Source organism: Leucopleurus acutus (genome assembly GCF_964270905.1).
Source record: "Leucopleurus acutus genome assembly, chromosome: 1".
Taxonomy (NCBI): domain Eukaryota; kingdom Metazoa; phylum Chordata; class Mammalia; order Artiodactyla; family Delphinidae; genus Leucopleurus; species Leucopleurus acutus.
In genome coordinates this window covers 30,706,898-30,727,236 of record NC_139142.1, presented here as the reverse complement: position 1 = coordinate 30,727,236, position 20,339 = coordinate 30,706,898, and the positions used below count along the sequence as shown (strand labels likewise).

At 37.7% G+C, this 20,339-nt stretch overlaps 1 protein-coding gene across 6 annotated transcripts in view; it reads left to right on the top strand.

The window, feature by feature from the left end:
* PCNX1 (pecanex 1) overlaps nucleotides 1–12,808 on the top strand; it is a 168,762-nt gene extending 155,954 nt beyond the window's left edge. For all 6 annotated transcript variants that reach the window (XM_082844795.1, XM_082844794.1, XM_082844796.1 and 3 more), the window contains 6 exons: nucleotides 3,739–3,969; nucleotides 4,814–5,088; nucleotides 6,638–6,843; nucleotides 8,790–9,232; nucleotides 9,666–9,806; nucleotides 9,994–12,808. In XM_082844795.1, the coding sequence (XP_082700921.1) occupies nucleotides 3,739–3,969; nucleotides 4,814–5,088; nucleotides 6,638–6,843; nucleotides 8,790–9,232; nucleotides 9,666–9,806; nucleotides 9,994–10,134 (1,437 nt within the window). In that variant the 3' untranslated portion in view covers nucleotides 10,135–12,808. The remainder of the gene's footprint in view (nucleotides 1–3,738; nucleotides 3,970–4,813; nucleotides 5,089–6,637; nucleotides 6,844–8,789; nucleotides 9,233–9,665; nucleotides 9,807–9,993) is intronic.
* The last annotated feature ends 7,531 nt before the right edge of the window (nucleotides 12,809–20,339 follow it).

Here is a 20,339-nt window from a genome sequence, read left to right as displayed (position 1 = left end):
TAAAACAGGCCCAACTAATCTCTAGTGACAGAAGGCAGATCAGTGCTTGTTTGGGATGTAGAGATTGAATACCAAAAGGCAGGAGGGAACTTTGGGATGATGGAAATGTTCTATATCTAGATTGTAGCACTGATTACACGAGTTTGCACATTTGTCGAAACGCCTCTCACTGTACTCTTAAAATGGGTGCAGTTTGTTGTGTGTAAATTGTACGTCAACCTGATTTTTTAAAAAAGATCCTGTTCCCAGAGAGCTAAAAATACGAAATTTGTAATAACTTTTGTTTCAGACACAGTCTTTGATAGGGTGCTTTTAGCGATTTCATAGATTTTTTTTAACTTCTGCTTTTTTCCTTTACAGTTCTTTTTTAATTTTTTAATTCTACAATCTAATGTGTTATATGTTTTTTACTTTAGAAATTAAAACTGTTATCTGTGTAATATTTAATTTTACAGTATCCTATAGTGTATCAGTGCTCTCATACACATTATATCACCCACAACCCAGAAAATTATTTTAATCCCCGTTTTATAGATGAAGATTAATCAAAACTCAGAGAAATTACACAAATTGCCCTTTTCATGTGTTCTCTCTTGTCCTCTATTTAATCATTTTATAAAACAGCATATTTCCTTATTTTTTTCTCTTTCGCTAGTCTCTTTAAGGATTTACCTGGTTGTTAGAAGTAAAATAAACCAATTAAAGTCTATCTTGGTTTACAAGAGATATATAATGAAAATCTTACAATCTGTGATCTCCTTGAGGACAAGGGCAATATTAATCTCTATGTCTGTGTCCTCCTTGCTTAGCACAGTGCTTGGTGCCCTGTGAATGTTTGCTACATGAGTTTCATTGTTTTCGAAAAATAATATTTCGTGTGCCTCTGCTCATAACTTCTTATGAGAAGTTTCTAAAATGCTTTTGAAATCTTTTCCTAGAATTGGAAACATTATCTCTTTTTATTTATTTGAAAACTAATGAAAAACATTGAAAAGTAAACATCTCCCAAGAGTAAGCACCTTCCGTCATCCCATACCATCATACAACAGCCCCACAAAGAAGTCACTGCCAATAATTTGACGCCTATCTTTTCTGACTTCCCCAAGTTCATGCAGACATTTCCAACTATATGTATAAATATCTTCCTTTTTAAAAGTGTAATCATGCTATAGAAATTGATCTGGAGTGCAAGCTTTCTTCCCATTTAGTTTACCATGGACACCTTTCTACGTTAGCACATATAGAGGCACACCACATTCTTTAATGACTCTGTAGTATTCCAGAGTATAATTTTTACTCCATTTATTAAGCTATCTCACTATTCATGGACATTCTGATTGTTTCAATTTGTTTTTTTAATAAAATTATTTATTTATTTTTGGCTGTGTTGGGTCTTCATTGCTGTGCGTGGGCTTTCTCTGGTTGCGGTGAGCAGGGGCTACTCTTTGTTGTGGCATGCAGGCTTCTCATTGCGGTGGCTTCTCTCGTTGCGGAGCACGGGCTCTAGGCATGCGGGCTTCAGTAGTTGTGGCACCCAGGCTCAGTAGTTGCGGCTCATGGGCTTTAGAGCACAGGCTCAGTAGTTGTGGCTCACGGACTTAGTTGCTCAGCGGCATGTGAGATCTTCCCGGTCCAGGGTTTGAACCCATGTCCCCTGCATTGGCAGGTGTATTCTTAACCACTGAGCCACCAGGGAAGTCCCTGTTTCAAATATTTTATCAGTAAAACAGTGCTGAATGATGTACATAGAAGTTTACATATTCATTCAACTATTTTAAGTGAGAAGAAATATTTGGACAAGACTAAGCATTCTCCACTTTTGGCATGCCTAATGATTTCCAACTTTGTTTCCGTTTTATTAAGAATGTGATTATTGCTTGTCTCTGTATGTTTATTTTCCATTCAAATAATTGTACAAATACCGCTATCCAAGGATGTCATTCCTTCCCTAATTGAACAGCTTGATGAAAGAGAGCACATCTTATGGCATCTAGCTATCTGCTGGTGTAGGAAAGTGAACTCAGTATTTAAAAGAAAGATTAGCATGGTTGCTGGTGTGTGATGGACAGAAGTCAAGAGCCATCCATCAGTATTTTAAGTAGTAAATTCTCTTAGGGCATGTTCACTAGAAGCAGAGTCAGAGTCCAGGATTCTCGTGCAAAAGACTAATTGAGGGGATGCCCTCAGGACAGTCTGTGAGGAAATGATGGAAGCAGGAAAGAGCAAGGGAAGAAGCTAAGCAGAAGTGTCTTTCAGCTGAGCTCTAGCCTTCCCTGGTCTCCAGAGGGAGCTCTGGAGTGTGAATGTCACCCAGAGTTCCGTTTTGTACCTTGCACCTCCACAGCCAAGGGGGGAATAATCCTCTCCTGGCATTTCCTACCCAGGCAGCTCCATTAGCTGAAGGCAGTTCGTAGAAAACGGAACAGCTGTGACCTGTTACGAGCCAAGCTCAAAGCAGTGGAGCGAGGAGTGCACCAGCCTTATAAAAAGTCTGGAGAGGCACTAGTAGGTCGTCTTGCCTGGAGTCTTTTCCCTTCCCCCACGGTGCCGTCTCCATCCACTGAAAGTGTACTCATTCTTCAAGATCCAGCCCCAGACCACCTGCACTGTGTAGCTTTCCCTAATCACAGCAACTGGATTTGAAAGGTGTTGCAGTTAACTTCTATAATCGTAAATTTTTAAAAATCAGAATGAAAAAATACTCTAAAAAATGTGTTCAAGTCCTGGCATTACAATCATATACTAATTTTCTAAACCTAGGAAGCAGTTAAGCCTCTTTGAGCTTCAGTTTTGATATTTGTAAAATTCTGGTATTACCTGCTCAATCTACTTCACCAGGTTGTTGTAAGAGTGAGATGAAATCTTGTATCGGAGAACTTCTTACATTATGTACCCACGTGTACAGTGAAGACTTCCCTTAGTCTCATGTAGATGAACCCCCAGACTTGGAAGTGCATTCTTGGGGACATCGGCTTCTTGCTGTCACTGTCTGTCCTCCAGATAGCACATACTCCAGTCAGTTGACTTGAGCACAAATGAGTCACTTTACCTGGATGTAAAAATTTATCAAGGCAGCCAATATAATATTTGTGTTTCCTTAATAGCACACCATTTCAGAAATTCTGATTTGTGTTATGATTATTTTGGATTTATATCCTGTATCCCCTGTTAATTTTTAGGTTTCTGAATGGGAAACACATTTCATATACTCCTTTGTTTCATCCATGCTACCTGCCACGTAGTCTTGCATGTGGTAGATATTAAATAACGACTTGTCACATAAGGCCGAGAGGTTTTTTAGGGAAGACTTTACTAGCTTCTCTAGGGCTAGGACCCTTAATTTGTCCTCAGAGCTCATAGTTTTGAGCCTTATCTTAACTAAATGAGAGGCAGGATAAAATGGTTTATTATAATCATTCTAGAGATGTGGCTTTAAGTGAAAAGCACCTAGTTAAAAAGAAACGCAATTCAGAGACCTTTTATGTAGTTTTAGCCTCCCTTAACTGATAGCAGTGAGATAATCCTTTAACAGAAAAAAAAATGAATGAAGATATGAAAACCGACTTGAATAATTTATCTCTAATAATATTAACATGTGCTGAAATGAAATATATAAACTAGTTTTTTAAGACTTTTAATTTAGTAACTGATTTAGTAATTTCAGAAGCTTTCATCATCCTGGAAGTCATTCTCTTCTTTTCCTAAAATTTTAGGTGTATTTTTTATCTCTGTGTATAGGACCATTTCACTTCTCCGGATGAATATGATGACCCCACTGTGCTCTATGAAGCCATTGTGTCTCATGAGAAGAACCTCGTCATAGCCCACGAAGGGGACCCTGCGTGGCGGAGTGCAGTCCTCGCCAACTCACCCTCCCTGCTTGCTCTGCGGCACGTCATGGACGACGGCGCCAACGAGTACAAGATCATCATGCTCAACAGACGCTACCTTAGCTTCAGGGTCATTAAAGTAAGGTTTGGAGGCACGCGTTTGCCTCTGAAAACAATGGAACTTAGATAACTGTATCCAAACTTTTAAAAAGTAATTGAAACTCTTTTATAGAAAACAAAAATAATGACCATACTACATTAACGTTTATTGTTTTTGAGCTCTTAATTTATTTTGTCAGTAATTTACTCTGCCCTCTGAAATTTTTTCATGTGCCGTAAAGCCTTACATTTTTTGCTTATTTATCTCTTGCCTGTTATATGTGCTCTTGGGGAAGCATCTCTTCCTAAAATGTCAGCACTGTATTGCTAATAAGATGTGATTCCTAGGTTGCAAAATAATACTACAGCTTGTACTTCACAGTAGCTAACTGTAAATGGTTCACTCTAACTTGCTTTTTTGTTTTGTTGTTTTTTTTAAGCATCTCAGGGCTTTAGGAGGCTTAATCTCTGACATTTTATTTTGATAGTTTGTAATGTTTTTTCTTCATTTAATCAGCCCCCAAAATCACAAACATCCTTTCAACTCTAAATATTTGTTACCTCTCATTTCTATCAAAAATATTTATTATCTTAGTTACAAAATTCAGTGCTTCACCAATTTAGAAAACTAAATGGACTACATTTTACTTGGTATTTTTACAAGACAGCAGAGGGAAGAGCTCTGTAGGTGTTTATTATTTAATAGCCTAATGACAGTGGAAAATAGTTAACTCCTGTTCAGATGTGACCTGCTTATATTTGTTTCCTGCTTTTCACAGTTGGTTATCGTAATGTCTTTTATGTCCCTCCCATTTCCACTCTTCTGTTTATATAAATTTTATTCTTGGCCCCTTAACCTAATTCCCATGTGTTCTGGTTTTCAGGTGAATAAGGAGTGCGTCCGAGGCCTTTGGGCAGGGCAACAGCAGGAACTTGTTTTCCTACGTAACCGTAACCCGGAGAGAGGTAGCATCCAAAATGCCAAGCAAGCTCTGAGGAACATGATCAACTCATCTTGTGACCAGCCTATTGGCTACCCGATCTTCGTCTCACCCCTGACAACTTCTTACTCTGACAGCCATGAACAGCTTAAAGAAATTCTTGGGGGACCTATCAGCTTGGGAAATATCAGAAACTTCGTAGTGTCAACCTGGCACAGGTGAGCCCTAGGACTGCCTTTTCCAGTGGTGGTGTGTCCTGACCCGCTTAGTCTAGGCGGTGTGCAATAGCACCACCTGGAAAGATTGTAGGAGAAATACAGATGCCACGGTACAATAAAAACCTGTTACACCTGAGCTTCATGAAGTAGAATCTGAGCATTTGTATCTGCAAACTCTTATTAAGTAAATCTAATGTACAGTAGTCTGGTCAGGAGCCACTGCTCTAGCATTTAGTAGAATCTTGGATAATTCCCTCCTTGTAGTTTTTTAAACTCTCTATTGCAGCTTATTGCCACTATTAGAATGTGTGGGTCAGCAAACAGGGCAAATGAGAGAAAAATAAAAGAAACTGGTGCAAGTCGATTACATTCTTTTTGTATTCCGTTCCAGCAGTAGGGGGAGCATGCTGTCCATGTTGAAACTCCTCCTTGTGAGATGCAGAGATACTGCTGCCATTTTAACAGTTAGTCAGCACTCACATCTCAAATATTTAGTGTCTTCAATTATGCACATGAATTTTTTTCCTCTGCCTTTTGTGTGGTAAATTATGATATATGGTGCAGGAACATCATAATTTGATGGATGGCAAAGAAAAATCTCAGATTAAGAGTTGTTCAGATCCTTAAATATCAAAACTTAATCCAAAACAAGACTAGAGCAGCAAACTCAGAAATAGGTGTTTTAAAATTCTTCCAGGAATACCCAGCATTAAAGAGTAAAATTTCACCATTTTAACGTCTACCCCTATTCAAACAGAGGGAAGAATACAAACCAGGGTAGTGTTCACAGAAGTTTTCTTTTCAAAAAATACGTGTTGTGCTGGAATTGCCTTGTTTGCCCAGGACTGAGTGGTTTTCTGGGATGCAGGATTTTCAGTGCCAAACTGAGACAGTTGTGGGCAAGCCAGGAGAGTTGGTCACCCTACGTTTTAAAAAAGAGAAGAGGGCTTCCCTGGTGGCGCAGTGGTTGAGAGTCCACCTGCCGATGCAGGGGACGCGGGTTCGTGCCCCGGTCCGGGAGGATCCCACATGCCACGGAGCGGCTGGGCCCGTGAGCCATGGCCGCTGAGCCTGTGCGTCCGGAGCCTGTGCTCCGCAACGGGAGAGGCCACAACAGTGAGAGGCCCGTGTACCGCAAAAAAATAAAAAAAATAAAAAAGAGAAGAAAAATTATTACAACAGTTCTCTTCAGGTGTGCTACAGAATAAATTAGGTTTAATTTAAATCAATTAGGTATTCGTGGTTTGTATACAGTGACAAGGATACTATTTCCAGCTGAGATCTTAATGGAACAACTTGTTATGTGCAGTTCTTTGTTATGGTGTAGAAGAGATGATAGAGTGTAGTGTAAAAGTGAAGTTGATTAGAAGAACGGAGGCAGTGAGTATGAGGGAGATACGCGAACATCATAGACTCTTTTGCTTCTTAATGTTGATTGCCCCATGAAGATTTCCAAAGGTGAACATTAGTAGCATTAAATGTTCGGAATACAGTACCTATCTTGAAGTGATCTTGGGACCATGCCTCCTACTCCGGTGTTTGTTCCTAGGTTAAGGAAAGGTTGTGGAGCTGGCTGTAACAGTGGTGGCAATATTGAAGATTCTGATGCTGGAGGTGGAGCCTTTTGCACTAGTAACAGTGCGACAACTGCCAATGATCCCCACAGCAGTGCATCCCAAGGAAGCACTGGAAACCCAGGCCAGGGACCGGGAGCAGGACTCCATCCGCCTGTCACATCTTACCCTCCAGCACTAGGTAATGTGAAACAGAATTATGTGTGTAATGTCAGCCTCTCAACTGTGGGGTTCAGGTAGTATGTGTGTATAAAGAGGGTGACATATTACCTACTTGGAAATATATAAATAGAATGTTTTGTTTGATTCCCAGTAGGACGTTATCCTACTTGTTTATATTAATCATTTAATATATATAAATATACACCATTTGAAATAGCATTTCTTTGAAAGTATCATTTTTAAAGGCCAATAATAGTTAACTAATATAATTTACTTCTCTCCTGTTGAACAACGATTTGGTTTCTTCTGAGTGTTGTAATAATCTTTGTATATAAATCTTTGTAATCACTTATTATTTTCTTAGGCTGGAAACTTTAAAAATGGAATCAAGTCAAAGTTTGAGAATATTTAAATATGAGAATATTTAAGATATGATACATAATGCCAAAAATCTTTCCAGATTTCTTTTACACCAATTGGTACTCTGACCGGTCGTCTAGAGGAATGCCCAGCTTTGAGTATCATTGTTTCCACCTCTGCTGCCTGCTCTCTCAGAGAGACAGGAGGAGGGGGGTGGTCTTTAGTTGCATATTTTTAATTTGCATTGCTCTAATAATACCTGAGGTTGGAAACTTTTAAATGAGTTTATCAGATCTTCTTTCTGAAGTACATGTTAAGTCTCTTGCCCATTTTTCCACTTGGTTGTCTTTTTCTTATTTGTATATTCTGGATTGGAACTCTTGGTCAGTTTTCTGTACCACAGACATCTTTTTCCATTCTGTATCTTGGCTTTCCCTTCTCTTTCTGTGAAGAGTGGCTTGCCTTTTTTGGTTAAGTTCTTAATTTTTGTGTAGAGCAATTTACTGATCTTTTCCTTTATGATTAATACTTTTTGTATCCTATTTAAGAAATTTTTCCTTATCCCAAAGGAAGCTATTCTTTTACTAATTTGCCTTTTACATGAGAGCTGTAATCCACCTGGCATACAGCAGGACTCAGGTCTTACCTGTTCCTGGATGGCTGGTCGGTTGATCCAGCACTGTCCTTTCCCCCTCTGTTTTGCGTGGATCAGATGAAGTTTTAAAAACATATACTTAAAATGATTCAAAAAAATGTAATGGCACTGGAATTGTTAAGACTCTAAATAGGTGTGTGATCGACACTTTGTTATGTTCTTTTTTAACTTCTGAGTGAAAACCTAAAACTGCCAGTGTTCTTTAAACACACCTTTTACTTTTAACATTGATTAGCTCTTTTTATTTTCAGATTAAAAAGTACATGTAGTTATTTTTCAATATAATTGATAATAATTTTCTAATAATCTTCGCATCACTCTTCACAAATCTGAAGAATCCTATCGAGCCATTAGAAAAAAGGACACAGGATAACCTACTATTTAGTATCACTGATCATTCATATTCAGTAGTGATCCCTTAATGTACATGCATATTACAGTGTGGCATCACTGTGCCTCTATAGGTAGTATAGCTTGTCATTGGGGTAGATTGAAAGGGCATTAATACTGTATTTTGAGAAATAGTAGCTACAGAGCTTGCCACATAGTAGATCCTTAATAAATATTTCTCACTGTCTCATTTCTATGAGATATTCATGTATTCTGAAATATTTCAGTGAAAGAAATTTTAGGATTTATCTCAACCTAAATACCTGCTATTTCCTATAAATTATTTAATTGTATTTTTTTTATGCCCCAGAATTTGAATTTTAAAAAGCTTCAGCAAATAGAAATTATGTTACAAAAACCACATAAGAAAATAGATCTCAGATATTTATCTCTTTTTGGCAACTTTAAAAGTTTTAGGTATAAATATTAAATTCAGTAAATTCACCAACTAATTTAAGGTGCGAGGCTTAAGGGAGAAAGTCTTAGAAACTACTGAAGAAGCAGTTGTGTTTGGGTCATCCCACTGAGAAGGAGCGCTGCTGTTGTTTCTCCCTCCCCAGCCGCTAGCCACAGCTCTCACTCTGTGCAGTCCAGCCTGGTCCGGCAGTCCCCTGCCCGGGCCTCTGTAGCCAGCCAGTCGTCATACTGCTATAGCAGCCGGCACTCATCTCTCCGGATGTCCACCACGGGATTTGTGCCTTGTCGGCGCTCTTCCACCAGCCAGATATCGCTTCGCAACTTACCGTCATCCATCCAGTCCCGCCTCTCTGTGGTGAACCAGATGGAACCCTCCAGTCAGAGCGGCCCGGCCTGTGTGCAGCATGGCCTGCCTTCCTCTAGCAGCTCCAGCCAAAGCATCCCAGCCTGCAAGCATCACACCCTCGTGGGCTTTCTTGGGACAGACGGTGGTCAGAGCAGTGCCGCTGATACGCAGCCCGGCAACACCTTAAGTCCTGCCAATAATTCCCATGCCAAAAAGGGGGAGGTGATTTACAGAGTCCAGGTGAGTAAGCCCACGGTTCTTCTTGCACTGTTTCTCTTACTCGTTTGTTTTTATTTCTTGTTTTTTTGAGTGAAGGACTCTTGTGAAGACACACCTTATATCGCTTAGTCTGAAGACTAGAACAGTTTTGAATGTTGAAAAAATGTTTCTGCCAGTATAAAAACTGAAAGCAAGCAGTTTTTCACTGGTGGTATTTGTTCCCTCTTCAGCATGGTTATGTGGCCATTGCAGTTAAGGTCTCCTAGGAGGCTAAAAGGAGTTCAGGTGGCTCTTTAGGTGGTTTTTTATTCCGTTATAGTCAGTGGAGAATTTGAGACACTGTGAAGGAAATTCTGTTTGGGATTATATAATTATTTGTCATCGAGGGGAAAGTGAATTTTTGAATTCATTCATTCATTTTTGAATGAATGATCCATATTTATTTATACTGCAGATTGTGGATCCCAGTCAGATTCTGGATGGGATCAACCTGTCAAAAAGGAAAGAGCTGCAGTGGCCTGATGAGGGTATTCGGTTAAAAGCTGGGAGAAACAGCTGGAAAGACTGGAGTCCCCAGGAGGGCATGGAAGGCCACGTAAGTTCTCCTATGAAGCTGGTGCTCTGACTTTTTTGTAGCCTGACTGGTATGCCTGGTTTTTAGCTGATTTATGTACTTATGCTTAATTACCAAACTGAATTACTACCTCTAATCTTAAGGATAGAGTCTGTGAGTGTATTCAGGGTCTCTGCCACTAACTGCTTGTTTTATTCTGAATCATTAGGTGATTCACCGTTGGGTGCCTTGCAGCAGAGATCCAGGTACTAGATCCCACATCGACAAGACAGTACTTCTGGTTCAGATTGAAGATAAATACGTGACTGTAATCGAAACTGGGGTACTAGAACTTGGGGCTGAAGTGTGAGCCAGTGTTTTATAACTTCATTTCTTTTCCCTCAAAATTCCAAGAGATTGGAAAAAAAGAGGAGCGAGCAGAAGATGCCTGCAGGTATCCCTTTGATCCTGTAGGAGAGACTTGAACATAGAGTGGGCTTGGTTAAGCACCTCTCCTTCGCCCTTCACCCTGACTCCTGTCACTGTCTCCATCCCCAAATAAAGCTGAAATATTTTTTTAAGTTAGCTGCTGAGAAAACATCGTGCATGAAGGATAAAGTTCTGTTAAAATACATCCTTAAAAAAAGTTTTTTCCTATGCATTGCCTATGCTTTAAATCAACAAACTCTTGCTTTCTAAACTATGATCTCATATTTTTCTAATTTTTTTGCCAAAAATAATTGCCATGTTTTGTCATAAAACATGAAATCCATTTACCTTGATTTTTAAAAACAGACAAGTGTAGAAACCTTCAGTTTGACATATAGCAGTATAAAAGTTTAATGTACAGTGAAAAAGACTATGAACAGACATAGATTTATCTTATTCCTTGAGCGCTAAAAACTTTAATGAAAAAAACTGCACTAATTTTTTACAATGCACTATAAAGTCTGAGATTTCTCAGAACATTTATTTATATATAAAAATAAAATACCATTATTTAAATTGCCTTTGGGATTAACCCCTTCCCTTTCCTTATACGTAGCAGGAACTGTGCTGCTCATTTTTCTTTTGTAGTCTGTACTTCATGCCAGTCCACTGGATGTTTCCTTTAAAATGAATACTTAATCTCAAGAAACACGTAGCTTCATCACTGGCATTTTCCGGAGCCAGTTAGTCAGTGACTCAGTCCCGTGAACACTCCTGCCAGCTCCTGTGTCCACATTTCAGATGGGCTCCAACACTGTGTGCGTCCCAGCTACCCTGTTTCTCCCACTTGGGGCAAGTTCTGCTGGGGTCAGTTCTGGGAAGAAAATACTTTTGCTTTTCAAAGAAGAAGGTGAACGTCCTGGAATTTAAAGAAAGGATGGATTGCCTTTTATTTTAAGAGTTCTTAGCTCTTGAAGTTATTCACATGCAGTTCAGTTAATCAAGTAAAAGTTTTTCAAACAAAATTATCCAAATGGTGCAGTTCTTATTGTTATATCCCTCTTTAAAACTTTGCCTATTATTTTCCTCCTCTCTTCTTATTCTATTACTTGAATTTTATTTCCTGTGATTTATAGTGTGTAGCTGTAATTTGGAATATTTATAACTGTGATGAACTTGACTTAATTCATATGTTGTCTCATAACTTAAATTTTATTGGTTTTTTTTTAAATGTATGTATTCAGGGAAATATATAACTCAGATTTACAATTAGACTAGGTGGGAACTGCAGTTTAGATTTAATTTTCAACATATGGCGTTTTTTAAATCCTTCAGAAAATTTTTCTCCTTTTGTGTGAAACTCCAAAGAAGACTACATCTGAGCATTTAGGAGCAGCCATCTTTCTGCCCCCCCGTGAATGGAAAGTAAAAAGAAGCAGGTGAAGTTAATTTCAGTCATACATTTTGTTTAGTCCATTATATCCAAAGTATTGCTATTTCACCATGTGGTACTAGCCGTATTTCAGGTACTTGCTAGCCACATGTGCTTAGTGGTTACTGTATTGGGCAGCGTGGGTTTAAAGTGTCTTCTGATGAGGTGAGAGGAGATAGAAGCTGTTTTTCCTCCTAATTCTGATGTAGATCTTACAGTATCACATGACACTTCAGTGGAAGGAATGAAAGCTAAGGAAGTAAATAGCTAATATATAGCCTCTGATTGCATTTTCACTCCAAAACCGATTTACGTTTCCTTTTTCCAATTTTAAATTTTTGTGGGTATTCAGGAGCCAATGTGCCTTGTGTTGAGGTTTCCAGACTTCACACACTTTGCAGAATTTACTGTTGAAAAACTTTTTGTCAAATGATTTACTGAACATTTACACAAAGGTACCCTTTCTAAATTGACCAGTTAAAATGTATTTTTCCTGATGCTGTCATTATATTCTGTGTTTGCCTTATTTTGGCAAATCTACAATATGCCATTAAGGTTCAGGTTCTTCTTTTTTCTTCTGAAACTGAATATGTTATCTGTTTGTCTATCTGTATTATCTAAAATCCTCTCAGAGGAATTATGCTCCCTGCTGCTTGTTCCCTTTCTGAGATGAATATGATCTCTTCATGGTCATTGCCTAGATGAGAAGATAAGTGGAGCCTTTCCAGTCTTAAATAGAAGATACTTCATTTTCCTACACAGAGAAAAAGAAAAAACCTGAACTTCAAATGTTTAAGACTAAAACATATAGTCTTTTTAAAATCATAATACTTTTCTAATAATTGCAGCAGGGGAAGCATTGATAATTAAAGAAGGAGTCATGTCTTAAAAATAATTGGAACTAAAGTATAATATAGAAATATACACACTTTCATTAATTAAGTTGATTATACATGTCTTATTCAACCCTGTCCCCTGCCACCCCACCCCCCCTTGGAGATTAGTGAGCTGTTCATTTAGATTCCCTGCTTAGCCTTTTTGATTAGTATATAAGACTCCAGTATACACACATTAGCGTCTTTAGTTCACAGTTGCCAAAACGTTCAGAGTTCCATAATTTGAAAGTAAAAATATGTAATTAAAACACTAGTTTTTTTCATTTGCTTTCAGTAGTTTTATTGATATCTTTCGGGGTTTTTTCTTGTTTGATTTTGCTTTTTCCCCCGTTAGCGAGAGTTCTGGAATAAGTTATAAATTCCTAGCTCTTTTGCTGTTGTTGTTATTCAGTGTTAAAAATCATTTTATAACTCAAATTTTTGCTTAATCTTCCAGTTTATAACTTGGTGTAAGCCTTGTTTTTACACCATTTTTCAATACTTGATAAAACTTTATATGTTCACTTTTTTCTAAAGAACTATAATTTTTCCAAAAGTCTAGATTAATACAAGATGTTGATCTTTAAGGGACTTGGGAGAGTAGGTGGTGAGGCTCTATATTTTTAAGGTAAAAGGAGATTAATTACCTTTCAGGAAATTAGCGAACAGACTTCATCAGTGTTCTGCCTTCTTTGAGTTTCCATTACTGGAAAATTAACTTCCATTAGATTTGAAGTTTTTTTTTTTTTTTTAATATTTCAAGTAAATCTGAGATACGTCTACAGACCCTTGAAACAGAATTAGTCAGACAAGATTTTCTCCCGAGTGAACTATGGAAATTACTCTGTGTACCAAATGTCAGGCAGTGAAAATAGAAGTTTTTACGTAAGAAACAACAGCTCATTAAAAAGATGTATTTTTCTTCCTGGGTTAGTTTACTTTTCCATCTCATATGAAAATATAAGAAAAAACAGCCTCAAGTCTAAGCAAGGGTAGCTTAGCCTTAATGCATCCCACTTTGCTTCTGAGCAGCGTCCTTCTGCCTCTGCTTAGGAAATCTTCATGTGGTGGATTGCTGCCCTGAGTCCCATTCATCCAGAACCGAGTCTTTTAAACTTACGATTTGCCCAGAGGCTAAGGTTATTGTTTTCTTTCAAAACTCTTCCCTCCCAAATATGTGACTTGAGAAGAAGATAACAATAATTTTGCATGAGAATTCTTTGAATTTATGTTTACTAGCTACAAAACTATAAATGGCTGCCCGCATTGTGATTGACTTTTGTGTTTGTTTTCATTACTTTTTCATGAATATGGACACAGCCCCCCCTTTTTTTTAAAGTCCTCAATATTCATTCTTGTTCTTTTTTGTAGTATATTTTAATCACATAAAATTACTTTGCTTGGACACAGACCAAGGGTAAGATGTCATTCAAGGCTAAGATGATACTTGGAGCCCATTAATGGACTTTGAACTTTCTGTTTCAGTCATATATGGAAATTGAGTTTTATTTATCTGGAGAAAGAGGAAAATTAGCTATTACCATGTATTTGTGCAGCATAAATTTTAATATTATGTTGGATATGTATAGTTTTTTTTTTAATTAAGTATTAAAAAACCAGCCTCTCTTTTCTTCACTTCATTTTTTTAAAAAAATCTGGTTCATATATACCTAGTCCTTCTCATTTGTTTAGGTGATTGGAAAGAAGTTAATTATTATACAAATAGATCTGGTAGGTATGTGAGTGAAGTATTAATTTTGTTTGAAACAGATGTATATTTTCTGCTTTGAATCACCTCTCCAGAGTCATCTTGTCAAGAATTATGTGTGATAAGAATTTCTCTTTACTGCCTATCAGCCACATATTCTTTCTGAATTAGAGAAAATAAGTTCTATTTGTGAACTGAACTTCATGATCTGCCGTTTTATGGAAGCAGCATAACATTCTTTGGGGGACCAGAGCTGAGTGTCATCACAAGGTTACATGACAGCTCTCTTCTAAGGCACACCTATTATATAGGGTTATACCTTTTTTCTATGCTTCAGCTCTGCACCTGACAATTTATGATTCAGAGGATCCAAGCTAGAAGAAGAAAGGTCATCTAAGATTGTGATAAGGATGAATTCCTGCGTGGTATCTGCACAGATGGGGTGATACCCTGGAATTCAGAGCAGAGTAGTAGTGGAGAATGAGATGGCTGCTCCAGATGACTCTTGGATTTAGCATAATTGTGGTTAAACACGATTTTTTATATATGAAACTCGATTCTACAACCAAAATAATAGAAATGGGGGGAAAAATCATGTCTGCTTATGCTTTTTTAAAGTTTATTATAGTTTAAGTAAAAATAAATTGTAAAAAATGATTACCTTAACCCTGTACAAGTCTGGCAATGAGCTCTGCATGAGGAAATGGAAGAAAGAATACTGAAAATGATTCCAGGAAGGTAGGTGGGAGGAAGGAGAATGGTTTTCCCTTTTCTGATCATGGGCTCTGAAAGTATTCATTGCCTCTACCAGCATTCAGTATAAACCAGAGATAAGAATATATGTACTCACGTGTGTCTGTGAGTGTGTGTGTGTGCGCGTGTCTGAGTGTTTGTTATTCTAAACAGCTTGTAAATACGGTAGATGTTTAAAATGGAAACTAAAAGCTGAGATTGTTTTTTCTTTGCAAATATATTGCATCAAAGATACAGTATCGACAGTGGATAAAACACGGAGGAAATAAATTTTTTTTCATTTTGCCTTCTGTCCATTTTTGTCAAATTAAGAAAAATCAGAGTTTACCATATTAAGCTCTGCCTAGCATATTTTAAAAACATGTACTTGGTTCTGAAAATAATCATTTTAAACAGAAGCTTTGGCCTATTAACATGGGATTCAGCTTATAATAGAAATGTATAAATTTCATAATAAAAGGATAGCTTTTCACACTTGGCAGAAAGGTTGTAGTTTACATCTTCTGAACTTATCTGAATGTGTCCTATTAATGATATAATATCAGATGGAACATGTAGGATGATGGATGAAAATGCGTACATGTTCACTGTATCACACTAAATTACAGTACAGAAAATGGAAAGAACGTACAGGTTATAGTCATCAAAATCAGACAAATGCTAACTTGGTGTGTGTACTAACCCACTGATTTCATGTATAATACTTCAAGAAAATGCAAGCTGACTTACAATGATAATAGATGTACTCTTGACTGAGTCACCTATTAATCCTTCAATGAGTCATTTTAACTATAAATAACAACCAAAGCCAGCAGGGTGCAGGTGACGTGCCATTGGCATCAGAGTCCCAAACAGTTTGCTGTCTTCCTGCCCAGGATCACAGTGGCACACCTAGAAATGAAATGGCATTTAGTCTTACAGGATCTTATAGGACAGTATTTTTTCTAGTGACAGGAAACATGCTGGTTAAATGAAACACATCTTCAAAGAAAGGGATTTTCTGTGTATGTGATCTACATTAATCTTAGAGCCAGAGATTCAAAAGGGAGTTGACCTGAAATTTGGGTCCCCTAAAAGCTCTTTGTTGTTCGTAAAGTGCAGTTTACTTAGGATTTTTTTTTTCTCCTAAAGGATCCGAAAATGTTGGCCTGTAACCGATGAATCTCACCATGTAGGTGCATTTTCCTCTGGGGAAGGTAAAACACACCTTGTGAAGTGAGGACGTGACGAAATGATGGCTTTTGGGGTATTCATTCAGCACTTACTATATAAAACGTTTGTTTTATTCCCCTTTTCCCCCATTCATATGTGCTTATTAAAGAAAAGTAAATATGATTGAACTTCATGCTTAGAAAAATGTAATTTGGTACAAGAGGATCCCTAGATCGCTCTGTAATTTCTCAGGATATATATTAACAGCAAGTGGTAAGAGGTGAATCCGTCTTATCTGAAAGCCTTTTAAGAAACCATTCAGTTTCAGTGCCCAGTAAACTGTGCTGAAAGGGAAAAGTCATCTTTTAGTCCAGGGTTCCTTTTTGCTCCCAAGGACATTGTATGAATCCATAATAACCGGGCCCATGTAAGGATACTCCAGGCCAGTCCCATCCTGAAGCACAAGCATCCTGACTTGTCTTTATCATATAGTCACCATCCCAGGCCAGCACTGAATTTTATCAGATACCAAGCAGCGTTTTTAATACTGTTAATGGGTTTGCTCTCAAAAACCACCCACCACTTCTTGGTTGTGTACTAGTTAATAACACAGGATGTCCCAGTGGGAACTCAACAGTGGAGTACAAATGGCTAAAGTAAGGTATACCTTTTTTTTAGACAAAATGCAGATTTATCTAGCTTATAAATTTGGGGATGACTCCTTTGGTACAATTGCATTAAGATACTATTTAAATAGTTCTAAAATATTTACTTAGAATGCTTACAGTTGCAAGGAAGAAAAACCCCAATTCAAAGTTCCTGAAACAGGAAATTGGCTCATTATAAAATGAAAGGTAAACTGGGCTTTCAGGATTGATTAATCATGTTACTCCAGCTCCGTGTATCTAATTTTCTCAACTCTGCCCTCCTGTGTATGCTGGCTTTCTTTTCAGACTGGAACTAGGTGTCTATTTCTAGACCTCACTCCATACACATTATCATTCAGAATAAAACACTTCCTGTTGCCTCCCTTAGGTGGGAAAATCTCCCAGAAGCCTGAGCATATTTCTCCTTGCATCTCATTAATGTAAGAGTTGACATATGCAAGATCCTTAACCTGTCCCTGTGTCCCGAGTTTCTGAACCGGCCACTGATAAGAACAGTCACCACGATTGGCTCAGACAAATCAGAGCTTAGCCCGGAACCCAGAGTTCACTCAGCAAACAGCATGGTTGCTATACGACGTGTGCAAAGGAGTTGGCCGCAATGTCCGCAACTGTTCTGTACATAGCATTTTGGAACCTGAGTATTGTTTTCAAGAAACGAAGGCTCAGACTACCTACAAAATAAGGTGTTTCTTTTAGGATGCATCTGTAGCAGACCTAGAACAGAAAGTCAGCAGAAACTGAGGTGGACTAGGTCCAAGTGTTTGCTCTTTTTTTCTGAGGGGCTGCCTTACATCTCATCGTGCTTCTGCTTTTCTCCGTGTAAATTATTTCCTTCCTAAACTTGTTGGGGAAAAAAAGAAAAAAGTAAGCACCTAGACACAGGATGATCTTTAGGAAAAGGCTTTTAATGATGGGTTCAGTTTCTAAAGGACTACTCAGATTTCCTATTCCTTTTTTAGTTAGTTATGGTAAGTTGGATTTCTCTAGGACTGCACATCTCAAACTTTTTGGTCTCAGAATACTTTGACATTTAAAAAATTACTGAGCCCCCCGCTACCAAAGAACTTCTTTTTATGTAAGAAATACTTATATTTACTGATATCTATTGCATTAGGAATTAAAACAACAAATACTAAAGATGTTATTTCTAAATGAATTAATAAATAATGAACTCATTACATGTTAACGTAACATTTTTATTTAGAACAGTGCTTCCAAATTTTAAAAATTGCATAAGACATCTGAACTATCTGCTGCTACATACAGTGTGTTGCATTACATTATTTTGATTGAAGGATATGAAGAAAACCTGACTTCATACATATATGTAGTTGGAAAAGAGGAATATTTGAATAGCCTTTTCAGATAATTGTTAATATTCTTGTTTTGTTACTTCACTGAAATTTGCTAAGTGGTAGTTTCTTAAAGCTTAATCTGCTGAGCTGAGTGAGTTGAGTGTTCGGAGAAATAAAATGGTTTATTTACTGAAAACCATCCAGTCCAGAGGCTTATAATTCATTTTGTAAGACCGTAGACTTTTTTTTTTTTTTTTTTTTCTCTCAAAAATATGGGGCCAGAGGACGGGAGGCAAAAAATACTTCACTTGGATAATATCTTTTCCTTTCTGGAAACGAGAGAACCCTCCAGTTGCACGAGTTCTGACATGTTCTAGTTAACATCTCTCTTTCTCAACCTGTGTTGGTTCACCCTCTGGGTATGCAGGTCAGAAAGAAAACTTACAGGTTATGTGGGCCATGGGTGAGAGGGCCAAAGAAATGACAAGTACTGAAGCAGGGAAAGCTCTGGTGTCTCCAGTGATTAGATGGTGAGGTGTCACCACCAAGGCAAGCACTGGCCCAGCTGCCCACGGCCAGCACAGCAAGCCTCATAGAACTGGGTATTGGGCCTAAAAAATACAAGCTCCTCAGCCCCTGCACTTCTAGAGAACGTGAAGAATAAGGTTAAATTTAGGATGCATTTTTTCATAATGAAGTTTTCATTAGCATCCCTTTGTAGCTAAAGTTGCACAGAGTGTGTTTTAGGTAAAGGAGGAAGATGGCTTAAGAGCTAGAATTAATGTGGAGAGAGAGTTTCTGGAGAGAGGCAGACTGGCTATTCAGATATGCTTGGCTTTGGCGTTTGTTAGGGTTAGTACTCAAACTTGATTTTGTCAGAACCTGAATTAACTTCAGAAGCAGTTAATGATAATGAAAGTAGTAGAAGGTCAATATGTTGATGAAAATGCCAGTTTATTGACTGGCATTTTCAGTCAATTAGGGCAGATTAGGAGATGAGGGCACTCGCAGCCTCATATCAGAAGGTAACTGTTAGGCCACTTTGGTCATCAGAAGTTAGTTTATGGACATAGAATTAAGAGCACAAGGAACATCATTTTTTATAATTCTGAACATTTTTTTTTCCTGCCTTGGGGAAAGCATGCTTTATAATTCTTCTACTTTTTTAGTGATGGAATATTTATGTCCATCAGTCTTAGTTTTTTCACTCTGCAGTAAACATTGTCAAATTTTGATCTTTGGCTTCCTTTTTCTAGACTCCAAGCAGACCACATTTCTTCTGTTGTCACATTCTTCCTTCAGGTGTGTCAATACGACTGTGTTACACTCAGCTTCTGCTTCTGCTGAGATGCTCTAATTGGATTACTCAACACCTTGCCCTTCCTGCTTTGATTGCAGAGAATTGGTCTTACCCACTGGTGTGAAGTTCACTAGTTGAAACATGGGAAAATCTCTTTATCTTACAGTTCAGAGGACACAAATTTACTACACCTCCTACTTCATTACATTTCCAACTAACAGTAATTTAATTATTTTCTCCAAATACACCCATCAGTTTGGGCAGGGGAAAATGTCTCATAGCTTTTAAACTAAGAGCAAACGTGTTTTAAGAGATTAAAAGCAAAATCTAATTTTAAAAAGTTTAAAATTCAGGATCTGTTTAGCTTGAAAGGGATTGTTGTAAATTATCTTGAAAATATTCAGTATTCAAGGACGGAAGATAAATGACACTGACAGACTGACTAGACACAATCTAATAGTGTAAAGACATTAAAACAAGATGCTGACGTGTCTGTGGCAAAGGGCTGGCATATGATAACTCTTGCCAGATTAAAGATTCTGGAAAGTAATAAATTATATTTCCATTGCAAATCTGAGCAAAAGGACTCTATATAAAGCAGTAATGACTCTCTTTGGAAAGTGTTTATCGAAGTAAACTGTGTGCCAGATAAATTCACAACAAACCTGCCATATGTTTTTACTGTCTTGCATATGTGAAAGTGGAGGCTTAAAAGATAATTTTAAGGAAAAGGTAAAATCATGGTCCTCAGGTATAAAAATGTACTACATGTGTTCAAGGCTTTATCTGATGCATTAATCTGAAGCACTAACCACACGTTATAACACATTCAAATTTAAATTTTTTAGAAAAGGGCACAAGTGTATGTGGAGTAAAAGAATGTTACAAATGAATTGTGAAATGGAGACAAACTGTTCTGGTTTTTTGTCCACTGAACCTCTACTAGAGGAGACAGAATTTACA